Genomic DNA, 14,123 nt, shown 5'->3' with positions numbered 1-14,123 from the left:
ATACAATATAGATATATATATATATATANTAAACATATTATTAAATATTATAAATACTTATGAATTATTTTTAATACTTATACTTTCTATATTAATTATTTATTTAATCTGTAAATATAAGTGTATAAGGTGTAAGCATTTAAAGCGATTATTCAATATGAGCTCATTTTAAAAGTATCAAGAAAACGATTATAATAGTGTAATTTGTAAAAAAAATGATGTATTTTAGTTAATATAACGTCGACTGAGATAAAAAAATACAAAACATTAAAATCGAGATATCTCGCTGCATTGTGCGAGCAACGAGTATATTTCTAGTCACCAAGAAAGTAGTTATGATTGGATTTAATTGAATTGATATGACTAAGTGATTTTAGTTTGAATTAGCCAAAATAAACTTTATCTCATTTTTGAACCGCTGACTTAAAGATGAGTTGCACATGTTTTTCCGCCTTTTTATGTTGGAGATTAAATTGTTGACCTACCTTCATGTCCTAGATAAGGTATGGGTCGTCGTCATGTTATTGTACCAGGGTCCTCGTCATGTTATTGCGGTGCCTACTTTCATGTACCTTTTCATCTTATATTAAATATATGGATCTTACTAACGTTATTAAAACTCAACGATTAATTCAATAAATATCTACTGGTAAAAACATGATCAACACCAAATAATCTCCATTAGGTAATAAACATGTCAAAAAGGCTTCCAATTGTTTCGACATTTTTAAAAGGATATTGTTAGCTGACATAATCATATATCTAAACTACGTATGGTATCAGTTTGTTGACATAATCATATATCTAAACTACGTGTGGTATCAATCACTTTGACGATGATGTTAGGACAACAAGTCAACAAATAGACGGTGAGATGGGGTCGGGTGGTGGTGAGTCTGGTGACATAATCAGGCAAGGGGGTTGCGAAGAGGTTGGAGATGGTGTTGAGGATCCTCTGTTTTAATTAAGGCTTTTCATATTTGCATCAATTATCTCTAAATCAATGGAGCTGATGTAGTTGATTTCTTTTTATTTTATTTTGTAATAATCATTTATGTATAATCTTTTTTTTAATAGGATATGTAAATGATTATTATATATGAAGCAAGGAGTAAGATACAACACCGGATGGTCGACGACAATGTATGAATCTATATTCACTGTGACAAAATCAAGTTTATAAGACGTAAAAAATGTCTAAGTGTCATAATACACTTTTTATGTGACTTAGGTTTATTCGACCAAACAATTATGTGTTTCTATAAAAAGCATTACAAGTTTATAGGATTATTTTGGCGTTTCAACAATTTTTAAGAACATTTTTCAAATAATGTCATAATTGCTTTTTTACATGATATTTTTGAAAGTGTCTTGTAAATAGAGATGGCCAAAATGGGTCTGACCTGGCCAGGACCGGCTTAGGATCCTGGTCAGGACCGGTTGTGGACCGATGGTTCAGGCCCCGTTACTTTTCACTATGAAAATTCAAAACTCGAATGGGATTGGGAACGCTTATAATGGGATCAGTTACAAGAGGAAAATCTCAGACTTGAACCGATTTGGTCCGGGGTCGACCAAAGATTGATTTTTGGCCATCTCTAACAATCGTTTATATGACACATTTTTGAGTTAATGTCATATAACAAAATTAATAGAGTAAATTACGTTTTTCGTCCCTGTGGTTTGTTACAAATTTCAGATTTTCTTCTTGTGGTTTTAGTCCATATGGTTCGTAATACATTTATATTTTTGTCCCTAAGTCAAAAACTGCTTTATAAGTTAATTTAGAAAAAACTGCTTCAGCTAATCACCTTTCAAAACAATTGTAATAATCACTTCATAAGCTCCATGGGCTTTTTTCATCGCTTTCTAATTGTGTCCCTTAATATTAGAATTGAGTACCTTTTCAATACATATTCAGATCATTTTACATCGTCATCCAACTTATCAATATTTTTTTATCAAGTGCGACTAATTTATCAACTAACAACTAACTTATAGATCAACAACCAGGTTTTTGACTAACATATAGCTAATCAACTAGTTATTGGTTTACCAAATATAGGCTTATAGTATAGTTGCAGGACATATATATTTTGATGTTTATATTAACAGCAATGGACGAGACTTGTCCATTTGTCGGTAATAAACCTTTAATGTGTGATGGTTGTCACGTTAAGAGTTAATATCAGTACCGATTGCTTGCATGTTAAACAAGCAAGATCGTCAGTACAAAAAGTTAATTGCGCATATTTGCAACCAGAAATATGTACTATAATGATTATAAGTATTTTATATTCAAGTTCCCCATTTTTTAAATAAACTAGTTAAAAAGACCAAATTCGAAACAAAAGGCAACTACAAAGTGGCTATCATAAAAACCAAAAGTATAATTTATTTTTAAAAAATTAAACCAATTATATATTTCACACTTTACAAATACAAAATAAAGTAATTACTGAACTAATGAATATAAATTATATATGTATATTTATTATTATAAAATATTAATTAAAGTTAATCAATTATACATATAAAGAGGAATGATCAAATGCAAACCACCCATATTTGTACAAATCGTGCAAACCATCATTTATATAAAAGAAATGGTTTTGGATACCGAATAGTTTAGTACCCCCATCAATTTTGGTGGGGCGTTATTCATAAATACCGTCCATTTTTGCCGTTATGAACATACTTTTCCATTTACACCATCTCCTGTTTAATATAAAAAATATAAAAATAGAGATTTTTTTTTATCTCTAGTTCAATATTAAAATATTAAAAAGTAGAAGTCTAAAATATTGATCTTTATATATAGAGATAGATAAAATAGGCTTTTAAAAATATATATTAATGTTTTATTCCGCTTTTTTAATTGTATATTGATTAATAGTTTGATACATTAATAATAAAATATAATTATATATTATTTTATCATTAAAAATGTTTTTAGTGTTGTTGAAGTTGGATTTTTTAGTGTGTCGGATACCGACCATTTTAGTGTTCTTTTTAATACTGGGTTAAAGATGCCCCTAAAAAGATAAATTATATGAATATAGACATTTTATTTGAATGGTCTAGAACAATTAGAAATTATTTATTAATATTTTTAGATTTTATTCATATATGAAAAACACGTGAAATGTATTATAATGCAACTAACATGGCCTTAATTTTCACTTAATATAACGATGATTTTTTTTATTAGTTTAACAAAAATTCATATCTTTCTATTTCGTATACATTTTGACTGGTAATTGGTTAAACGAATTAAATGTTGCTAACATGGAATATAACTTTATATTATATGTAATGTGGTGATCGACGTGGTCAAAATGCAGATAAAAATAAAACGAAGTTTGTTTTAATTCTTATTTAGTGTGACCATCTTTTTTTCTCATAGGTATAACAAGCCTTTAAGATCATATTTCGTATCTTTAAACGTTTTAGTATTGTTTTAGCCTTTAATACTGCTTTGCATTACCTTCCCAACATTTATGAGTTTCACGTCTTTTATGGTCTTAGACTTGTTTTCTTCATCTTTCCAGGTTAAAATGATCTATGTCATAAGAACAACATAAAATCAAGTGGCAAAACATATGATAATATAGAAAGATCCTAAAGTTGATTAAATCCAATCAAAAGTATCCCGGATATCCGAACCATATATATGGTCACAAGTTTTTATTATTATACACACATAATAGTAACATTTCAAATGATGATATGCACGTTGTACATATATGAGAAAAGAACACCATACATAAGTCATCTGACAGAGTACACTTGATTTAAGGATGACATACTTGTACAAATATCGTAAATAAGGTACAACAATGTTCATTCGATTATACCGTTTTTGTTCATGTTTTGTGATTCATACCTCTATCACATATTTCAATCCACAAACATAATATAAATTGATCAAAACAAATTGAAATGATCACATCGGTACTATATTCATGCGATATTTGTTGAAGAAAAAGCACTTACTGATACCAAGAACGAAGAATAACACATCACTAAATTTAACAAAAAGATCTCACAAAATAATCAAATTTGATTACCTAAACATTATGACTAAGCCCTGTGACGCATAACTTAGTCAACAAAGGAGTAAAACGATTTTGTTTAAATACACACATGTTCAAGTTTGAATTCTACGAGATACGTGTTTGAACCTCTTTGTTAGCCTCAACCATCAAATTAGCTTTAAAATATCTTACTTACTGGGCAAGGCTTTTGGTACGTGCCTCATTCTTACCATATAAGATTATTAGTCATTCCTTTATTTATCCTGTAAGGTAATAGACTTGGTAAACGCATATCGGGATAAACGTTTGGTAGACAACCCCTTACTTAAAGATACAAAAATGAACGTTGAGGTATAAAAAGTGTTTTAGTATATCAAACAATAATTATATTTTAGAACCTAAAAACAAATTATCTCATGTACAAGTATCAATGCGTTCTGTACAAACAATATAAAGCAAAAAACATAACGTACAAATATTTTAGAAGTGGAAATAGGAAAGAAATACAAAAATTAAAAACCCTAAAAATCCAACCCCCTCCCTTTTGCAAACCCTCCCCGCTTCTCCTTCCCGTCGGCCGAGACAGACGACAACCAACGCACACACAACACCGCTATCACCGCCGCGTTCTTTTCCCCTCCCATTTCCGACAACAACCACCGTCGCCTACGTCTCCGTCTTGACCACCGAGAGATATCAAGCGACCCCGTCGCCTCCACCTGCTCCTCCACACTGAAAAGAAGATCTCGACAGGTAAGTTTGTTTTTAGGTTTTCATTACACGATTTTGATTTGGTTTGAATAAGTATGAAATTTTATTATTATCATTATCTTCAAAGAGTCGAAATGTTAATGAACCGAGAATACAAGGAGTATACACACGAGTGTACCAACTTGATGAAAACTGGAGAAGTAGTTCATTGATACTATCAAGCTTGACCATCTGCATTGAAAATATATATGATCACTGAAACATATATATTTAGCCAATTTTGGTATTGTGCAGAAATGGCAGGTGAGAGACGCGTGCTGACGCTAGGTGGAAAAGGCTCCTCCCTCTCTTCAGCTTCAGTTTTTGAATTCGCCATTGCTTCTCCTCCTATGCTTCTCAAAATTGACCCTTCTGCTCTCGCCAGGCTATCTTCGGCTCCTTCCAATCAGAAATCATCATCACCTCCCTTCAAGTTTCAGCAATCAGTGCCTGATTTTTTAACCCCTGAGGAAGCCAGAGCGTCCATTCTTCTGCTCCTGTACAAGATTTTGCTTGGTGGATCCTCCTCCTCCTCCTCTACTGCGTCTCAGCTATCGGATATACTGAATAATGAGACTCAAACCCCCACGATTGACCTTGATGTCGCACGCCAAGATGACCTTTATCTTTTAAACAGTTGCTGGCCTGGTGTTGCTCTCCATGGTATCTGCGCCCTTCTGGATCACACCGCCTCCTCATTGGCTACGGTTGCTGATGCTGTTGCGGCCTTGTCTTGTGAGGCCTTGAAGGCTGATGCTTCCACTGCCTTTAATTTCTTCACGGACTCGGGTGATGGTTCATCTGACAAAGATAGAGTTGCCGTTGCTAATGATTTCAAGGTTTTGCTTAATGGCTCTAAATTACGGGGTAATCTGCAGTGTGACCAAGTTTACAATATTCCCATAATTCATGGTCGTTTGAGGTCTCTCTGCAAGTCAGTCCACTCCTCAACTCGGGTGGAATTGAATTCCATCCCGTCAGCAGGAGGAGGTGCCAGCGAGGACTTGACCGCACTCCTCTCGTCTCTGGCTTTTGCCCTTCAGAATCTTGGTGATAGTAGTTGGACACGAGCAAAGCTTTGTCTACAAAATTTGGCAAAAGACAACTTATTTCCTAGTTTGGCCGAGAGTTTCAGTGCTGGATGCCCTGACCTTGACAGTTTGAAAGCCTCCATTAATTCTTTTGTGTCATCCAAGATGGAAAAAAGCTACATCAGGTCCTTGCATGAAATTTATAATTTATCTGAGGCTGTGAGAAAGATCCTTTCTTGGGAAGCAACAGTTTCTTTTATATCACTTGAGGGGAGTGAGTTGATGGAGAACGGGCAGGTCGGTACACAAGTAAAAGAGGATATCGATGGAGTAAGTGCGAAATCAGATAAAAAGAAGGACAAGAAAAAGAAGGTTATGGGGAAAGGCACAACTGTCCTTATGCAGTTTATAAAGGATAGATTACAGTCTGTACCAAGTAAGGTAGTTGATAGTTCAGCTCTCCCTGAGAGAGTGGCACAAGGTTTCCTCTCCTTTCTTGACTTGAAAGACCCTGGCTTCGAACATCTACTACAGAAAGTGAAAGATGTTGTTGACAGCAATGAAAGCAGAAGACTTCCCAAGCTCCCTAAGGTAATACCAGGCATATTATAATTTGGCATGCTTATTTTTGATACTTGAAGTTCGTTTTATCTTATAGCAAGTCTTTTGTATGGCATGGTGGTAAATTGTCTACTAACTCAACAAAGCTGTTTTTCTAAATGCAATTTAACTCGTAGCTACTTATAATCATTTGTAATAAAGAACGTTATTTCCTGGAAAGACAAAAGGTGATGCTCTTGGAAATCAAGTTAAAAAATAATGTTCGAGGAAAGCATTTTCTTTTGCTTGGCTAATGCACTCGAAAGACAAGATTGGGGGGGAATGAGAATGGAGATAAAGAACCCACTTAATGAATGCATCAGGTAGGAATATACATGCGTATGCTAATTAAATTTAAGTGTAGACCTAAGTTCGTAAGATCAGATATCATGTACTTGCAATATGATGTTTTGCTATGTTAATATCTATATCCACCACGTTGGTTAGAAGCTTTCATCAGCCTTGGCCAACAAAAGCATTTTTCTTGATTTAGGCTGAGAAGCTCTTTCTTGCTGTTAACCTAATTAGCCTTACTGCCACATCCTGTAACTTATTTTATTTCGCCGATTCATGAGGCTGTAAAAAGAGAGAAAGGGGTACACATAGACTATATCGACGGTACACATCAAAATATTTTCTTGCACCTTGAAGGATATTTGGCTTTAAGTTTTTTCTTTTCATCTATAAACAGTTTCTCTCTGTTTGATTGACTAGGACTTAGGCCAACATTGATTATGCTCTTTGTTGCTTGCTCATAGGAAAGCAAAATTTGAGCAATATATAGGGGATATCATGGGTTTTGATACCATAGCTATTAGCTAAGTTAGCTGTGGTTTTGGATGTCATCTATTAAACACATTTTTTTGAGGTATATAATATTTATCTGCAAATACTCTCACACACTTCTTACCTGTGGTGAGGTTTGAACCATTGACCTCCTGGGAGGCTAGCTTTACCGGTAATCCGATGCCCCTTTGTTATTTAAAAGCATTTCCTCTCATGCAGCTCTCCCCTTATCTCTCTCACACAACAACTATTATGACACGACAACTGTTACTTCCCTATACAGAAAGACTTGAATTTATATCTTAATATATCTTTTAAACTTTACAGGGGACTCGTGATTTTGCAAAAGAACAGATGGCTGTAAGAGAGAAAGCATTCTCAATCATTGGCAATGTGTTCAAAAGGCACGGTGCAATGGCGCTTGATACTCCTGTATTTGAATTGAGAGAAACTCTTACAGGAAAGTACGGGGAAGATTCAAAGTTGATTTATGACCTGGCTGACCAGGTGAGATATGCATAGTTATTTTTGGAATGGTGAGATATTCTAGTTAGTTAGTGGGCAAAGTTATTATAATGTTACGGTCATCCTCATCTTTCTTTTGAAGAAGCAATATCTCTGTCTCTTTTCATAAAGGAAGAATGAGGAGGTCCTTGTAAAATTAGTGGTTGCCATGTATTTACATTTTTCACTTTGTTATTTCATACTCCATTAAAAATGGAACGTTTGATTTTGCACATAGTTTGATAAATGGTTGACTATTGATCAAAGAGGTGAATTCCTCTTTAAGAAGGACAAAATAAAGAAAATTTCTTGACCAAAACCAAAATCAGAGTTACTGTCTACTAATGGGTAAAAAAGTAAAGCATGCTTGAAATTTTCCAAAAATGAAATGTTATGTATTTTGGGACTTCTCAATCCGTTCTGAGAACCTGATGGTTAACATCTGGACCCTTTTTCTCCCTCAAAAGCAATAAAACTAAAAATGAAAATGAAGAGTCATTAATGGGTCTGTAGAATATCTAGCTAGGACTTAAAGATACCGTTTCTATTTGATCTAATTTATAAAAGTAGTGATGCTACTATTCTGGGTAATATTCATCAAATAGTGTCTAAAACTTAAGTAACAAGGCGTAAAATGAGAAACTTCAGAATACAGCTATCTTGGTAGTGCTAAAATGTGAACTTAAGATACAAGATCCTTTGGAGGAGCTTCCTCTCACGTACTTGAAACCTTGGCTTTCTGTTTAATTATATCTTGAATACCATACAACAAATATTTGCTGGGATGAAATTGGGTCACTGGAGGTCTTGGTGGCACATCTAGCACCATGCAGTCATGCCATTATACTTATAAAATGCAGCTGTCTTGGTAGTGCTAACATGCCAAATATATGAAGTTGAAAACTTAGGATACACGATCCCTTTGAGGAGCTTCACCCTCACGTATTCGAAACATTATCTTCTGTTTAATTATTCTCAGAATACTGTATAGCAAATATTTAAGGGATGAAATGGGTTATTGGCGGTTCCGGTAGCAGAACTAGCACCATGAATAGCTGCACTGACACTGAGAGTTCCATGCTCTTATGTCAAGTCAAATCAATAATTTGAACCTAAGAATCTATTCCAATTATTCTTGTTTTTATTGAAGTTCAGTGCATAACCCAAGATTTTGCTGTTCTTGATTAGGGGGGTAAAATGAAATTTGTGGACTTCTTTCACTGTTGTGGCGTTTTTTTATCTTGTTCCATTTGCTTCTTCTGATTTTTTGTCTCTTGTTTGATTTGCTAGGGTGGAGAGCTTTGTTCCCTCCGGTATGACCTAACGGTCCCATTTGCTAGATATGTTGCTATGAATGGTCTCACGTCATTCAGGAGGTACCAAATGGCGAAAGTGTATAGAAGAGACAACCCATCTAAGGGAAGGTACCGTGAATTTTATCAATGTGATTTTGACATTGCCGGTGATGAAACAATAGCAGCTGACTTTGAGGTGGTTAAAATTTTGACTGAACTGTTGGATGAGCTAAACATTGGTGATTATGAGGTAAGTTTTTGTAGAATTTAATGATATCTTCATTGTGCATGTACATGTTCAATTCGACACATAAGATTCTTGCAGAACAGGGTTTATCTTCGTGTATTGTCCCTTGTTTTGATTTCTAATGCATTAATTTTTTTCTTTCTGATGTGATTAATTTACTTTTGTACAAGATTTAAATCATACCCCCGAATCTATGTTTAGCCTTTTCGTGGATTTCTTACAGATTAATTTTCCTCTTCTTTTTCTCTACCTTTACTTATCCTGATAATTTTACTGGTACAAATATTTGTTGAGTGTTCATAGATTAATTTTGTTATCTTGTTCTGTTTCTACCTTTACTTTCTTTCATCAAGTAACATCCCTATCTTTTGCCTGCAGATAAAGTTGAACCATCGAAAGTTGCTGGATGGAATGTTGGATATATGTGGTGTGCCATCTCACAAAGTTCGAACCATTTGTTCAAGTATTGACAAATTAGACAAGCAATCGTTTGATCAAATTCAGAAGGAAATGGTAGGCAAACTGCTCCTTGTTGATATTGTTCTTAGTTAAGTTAGCTATATTCAGTAACTACTTAAGAAATTCTTGAGGGGTGAGTCTTTATGGTTCATGTTTCCCTTGTGCAAATTGGTCACCTTACATTTTATATGGCATGCTAATAAGTAATCGACACATTCAAGTGCCTTCCTATTGCACGTGCCTTTTTTTCCTCTTATCTGTTTCTGATGTGACCCTTTGAGAGTTCCGGGCTGGTGTATATGTGGATCACTATATGCAGTTCATCAAGGAGACAGCAAGTAAAACAGGTTGAAATAGGTCTGACAATAATTATTTATGAAGTTCTTGAGGTAGAGATCTCTGTTGATTTAGGCATTGTTCACTGCTTGTCGTTCCATGAGTTGGATGTCAATAGTTCATTTATAATATCTTCTATGTTAAAGCTCTATTGAGTTTGAGATGCCCCAGAATCATAATGATACCAGGTCATCTACAGGTACCATGAGGATAGGAGGATTGTTTTTGGTGGTTTATGTGTGCCATTATGTTCAAATGAGGCGAAACTCGAGATAGTTTGCTAGAAAAGTTTTATTGGGAGATGATCCATGTTTTGGCTCTTGGTAGATTTAGGTGTTTCCTGGGGATTCGTATTAAGAGCAGACTCTTTATTTGTTAAAGGAAGTATGTTTTTAATATTTTACATGGATGTACGCTAAAACGCAAACCATTCGTATTAGGAAATTATGAATGAAGATGGAAAATCGTTGATGATCCGAAGAAAAGACTGGGAATCTCATTATTTCTTAGTCAGTCATCCAAACATCACATATTAGTAGGTTTCTATCATGCAGTAATCAAGGTTGCTTTGAGGATGCACATCTTATATGCATGACTATCACAAGCACAGAACAGAGTAGTAACCTTCAGAATGTAGGGGCAGCAATATAGGAGGTTCATTATATGTATCTGGTTACTTGGTACATATGTTTGGTATGCTCATGTTTCATGCACCATATAAGATCATTCTACTTTATTTGGTGATCTCGTTTTTATTGAAGATAAAGGAAGAACTTGTTTTTGTTTTCTTGCTTCACTGCCAAGTTCCAAGTCATAAACATCCATGACATAGGTTGAATGATATGGGCTAGATGTCGCCAGTTATGCATAGATCGATGTATTTGCACTGTGACAATCTGGTAGCCATTCATATTGCAGAAAGACCATGTCTTCCATGAGCATACCAAACATATGTAGGATGATCTGCATATGGTGCATGAAACATGGAGCTTCCATCCATCCATCCAATCTATTTATATTCAGACCAAATAACAGCTTTCTCATGTTCTATTGGAGTCTCTATAATGAAGGCCTGTGTCAACTTTATATGTAGGAAGTTGAACATGATATGCATCTTTTCTCCAACTTGAGGAGTATCAAATGTATTGGTATCTTATTTTTTATAATCTAACGATTCATAGCCACAAAAAGGTTTTCAAAGCCTATTAGTCAACTTATGAAATGAACCAAACGAGTATTGAGATTAGGGCAGCTTGGCTCAGGTTCACAGTAAATTGGACTAAAAGATTACTATGACATGCAGTAGCCTTGCGATCTTTTAGTATAGTATTCTGTGTTGCTATAGCCGAGCAATCATATTGTTTCATAGCATGTAATGGTATTGACACTCTTTTGTCTATATTGTTAGATTGAAGAGAAGGGATTAGATGCCAAGACAGTGGAAAAGATTGGTTCATTTGTGAAGCTAAGGGGGCACCCTTTGAAATTACTATTGGAACTCAAAAAAGAAGGAAGCGAATTTCTAACAAATGATGCATCCAATCAAGCATTGAAAGACTTGGAGAAGCTATTTCAAGCGTTGGACAACTCGAGGTGTGTCGACAAAGTGGTTCTGGATCTGAGCTTGGCAAGAGGCCTTGATTATTACACTGGAGTCATATTTGAAGCTGTTTTCAAGGGGGCTACACAGGTCTGATTTTTTTGCTCTGCATTCGGAGCTTTATATTCTGGTCTTTTTTAAATGTATAATATATGGCAAAACTTGCACACACTTCTCACCTTTGGAGAGGCTTGAACCCTTTATCCCAAGAAGGTTGGGATCTACCGGTAAATTGGATACCGTTGAGCCATTGACCTTTTCTGTGGAAGTTTCTACGAGTTGAGCATGTACTTATTCTGTACTGTTCTGTATGCTTATGCTTAAACGCGCGACCTTTTCTGTGGAAGTTCTACAGGTTGGTTCAATTGCTGCTGGTGGACGTTATGACAATCTTATAGGCATGTTTGGTACAAAACGAGTTGCTGCAGTTGGTGTCAGCCTGGGAATAGAACGTGTATTCACAATCATGGAACAACTCCAAAAGGATGAGAAGCAGGTAAAAAGATGGGTCATTGTTAATCTGCGTCTAGTTTGATGTCATTTGTAATGAATGCAGTTGGCACTCTACTCTTTGTGCTTAAGTCACCCCCGACCCTACTTCCGAGTGGTATTTAGTGGGGTCCGTTTGGTTTCTCTTGGTTTATACACCTATTTGGTTTTGTAGGCACTCCGAGCCAGTGAAACACAAGTTTTAGTGAGCATACTGGGGGACGACATATCTTTAGCAGCTAAACTTGTAAGCATGTGTTGGGATGCAAAACTGAAAGCAGAGTTCATGGCCAATAAACGGCTGACAAAGCACTTTGATCGTGCCAAAGAATTTGGGATTCCTTGGATGGTGATCGTTGGTGAGCGAGAAATTAATGAAGGAATTGTGAAGTTGAAAAATAAGGAAGCGAAGGTAGAAGTAGAGGTTCCTACAAGCAATTTTGTGGATGAGCTTATGAGACTGATGAATGATAATGCTGCTGCTGCTGCTGCTGCCTCCAGGTAACTGGAAAAAGGAAAGTTATTGTGACAGTTTTTCTTTCTTTACAATTTATTTGAACTTGTGAGCGGCCTGCAATTTGTAGTTTCACCTTGTAAAACCAATATTTTTGCCACTACTACTTGCTGTTGGTTTTTATGGTTTGTGATTTTAGGTCTAAAATGAGATCCCTTTTTGTTTTCATTTGCATTTGCATTTTCTTTACAAGTTTAAACACGATCAAGGTCTCAATTAGCAGCCGTGAGTTTCTTTCTCCATTTCGTTCCACTTTCAATTAGTATTCTTCTTAGGGGTGTTAATCAGTCGAAATATAATGGGTTTAGGTAAAACTGATCCAACCCAATTATTCATTAGGTGTTGGATATTTGCTGACTCATCTGAATTCAATTAGTATTGGACAACCAACAAGATCGGTTCAAATAAGAAGGCTAAGAGAAAGTTCATATGTGGATTCATTGAAATTTGAAAAATCTAAAAAATCTAGTTGAAGATGCATATGTGAATGAACATTATTGATTATTCATATGGATTCATATATGTATTTTTAAATGGATTTTTTTTAATGATTCACATATGAATATATACTTTTTTAGTCATTAGTTCTTACCTTCTCATGATACAAGCTTTCTTATTTGAAACTTCAACTGATCTTATCAATTATTATAGTTTATCTATTGATTGATATTGAAACCATCTAATATTTTGACTATTAAGCTATATAAGCAATTATTTATATTTTTTCCTTAAATTTATTACATATAGTAGTAAATTTATAATATTAAAAAAGATATTGCAAAATGTTGTTAGTTACATATATTTATTAATTAGATAGATGGACATTGGATTGGATAAGATCAATATTAATATTATTTGGATTTTGGATTGCTCTCCGATTTGGATATCAAAATTTTGGATTCTATTCAACTACAATTGGACGCATACACTTTAACTAATTTCACGAGATCTTGAAGTTAATAGCTAGTAAAAGCTTCAATGATCTTGAAAATATTTGAATTCACGACCTATGGAAAGGAGACTAAGAGGCTGTTTACCAAACACTTACTCGGTAAGCGTTTATCGATAAGATTCGACATTATCATTTACTTAGCGGATAAGATTTTAGTCAACAAAAGCGACATTTTATACAACAATTTACCCGGTAAGCACTAACCCTAGTAAGAGTCGTCGTTCTCACTTACTGGGTAAGACTCTTGGACCTTGTCTCGCTCTTACCGGGTAAGATTCTTGGTCCTTACTATATTCATCTCATAAGATAATGTAACTTGGTAAGCGATTATCCGGGTAAACGGCTGGTAAACGGCCCCTAAAAACATTTCCAAGAGATTTTCTATAATATTCTTCAAATATAAAATCAAAAGTCAAAATTTTTTAAAAAAAATATTATATTCAACTTTAATAGGTTTTCTGTTTTAAAGAATTTCAATATCAATTATATTATTAAAATATTTTATAATTTTATTTTTTTAAAA

General features: G+C 34.5%; 1 protein-coding gene across 1 annotated transcript; it reads left to right on the top strand.

Moving 5' to 3' along the window:
* Window positions 1–4,602: 4,602 nt before the first annotated feature.
* On the top strand, window positions 4,603–12,816 carry LOC112521164 (histidine--tRNA ligase, cytoplasmic). Its single transcript, XM_025129877.1, has 8 exons — window positions 4,603–4,790; window positions 5,043–6,409; window positions 7,532–7,711; window positions 8,999–9,253; window positions 9,629–9,763; window positions 11,454–11,735; window positions 12,001–12,141; window positions 12,310–12,816. The coding sequence occupies exons 2-8, from the start codon at window positions 5,045–5,047 to the stop codon at window positions 12,637–12,639; spliced, it is 2,688 nt and encodes an 895-aa protein (XP_024985645.1). The 5' UTR covers window positions 4,603–4,790; window positions 5,043–5,044; the 3' UTR covers window positions 12,640–12,816.
* The last annotated feature ends 1,307 nt before the right edge of the window (window positions 12,817–14,123 follow it).

Source organism: Cynara cardunculus (assembly GCF_001531365.2).
Source record: "Cynara cardunculus var. scolymus isolate 2C chromosome LG 1, CcrdV1, whole genome shotgun sequence".
Classification (NCBI taxonomy): Eukaryota; Viridiplantae; Streptophyta; class Magnoliopsida; order Asterales; family Asteraceae; genus Cynara; species Cynara cardunculus.
Note: the sequence above shows the minus strand (reverse complement) of the source record. Positions and strands in the feature narration are given on the sequence as shown.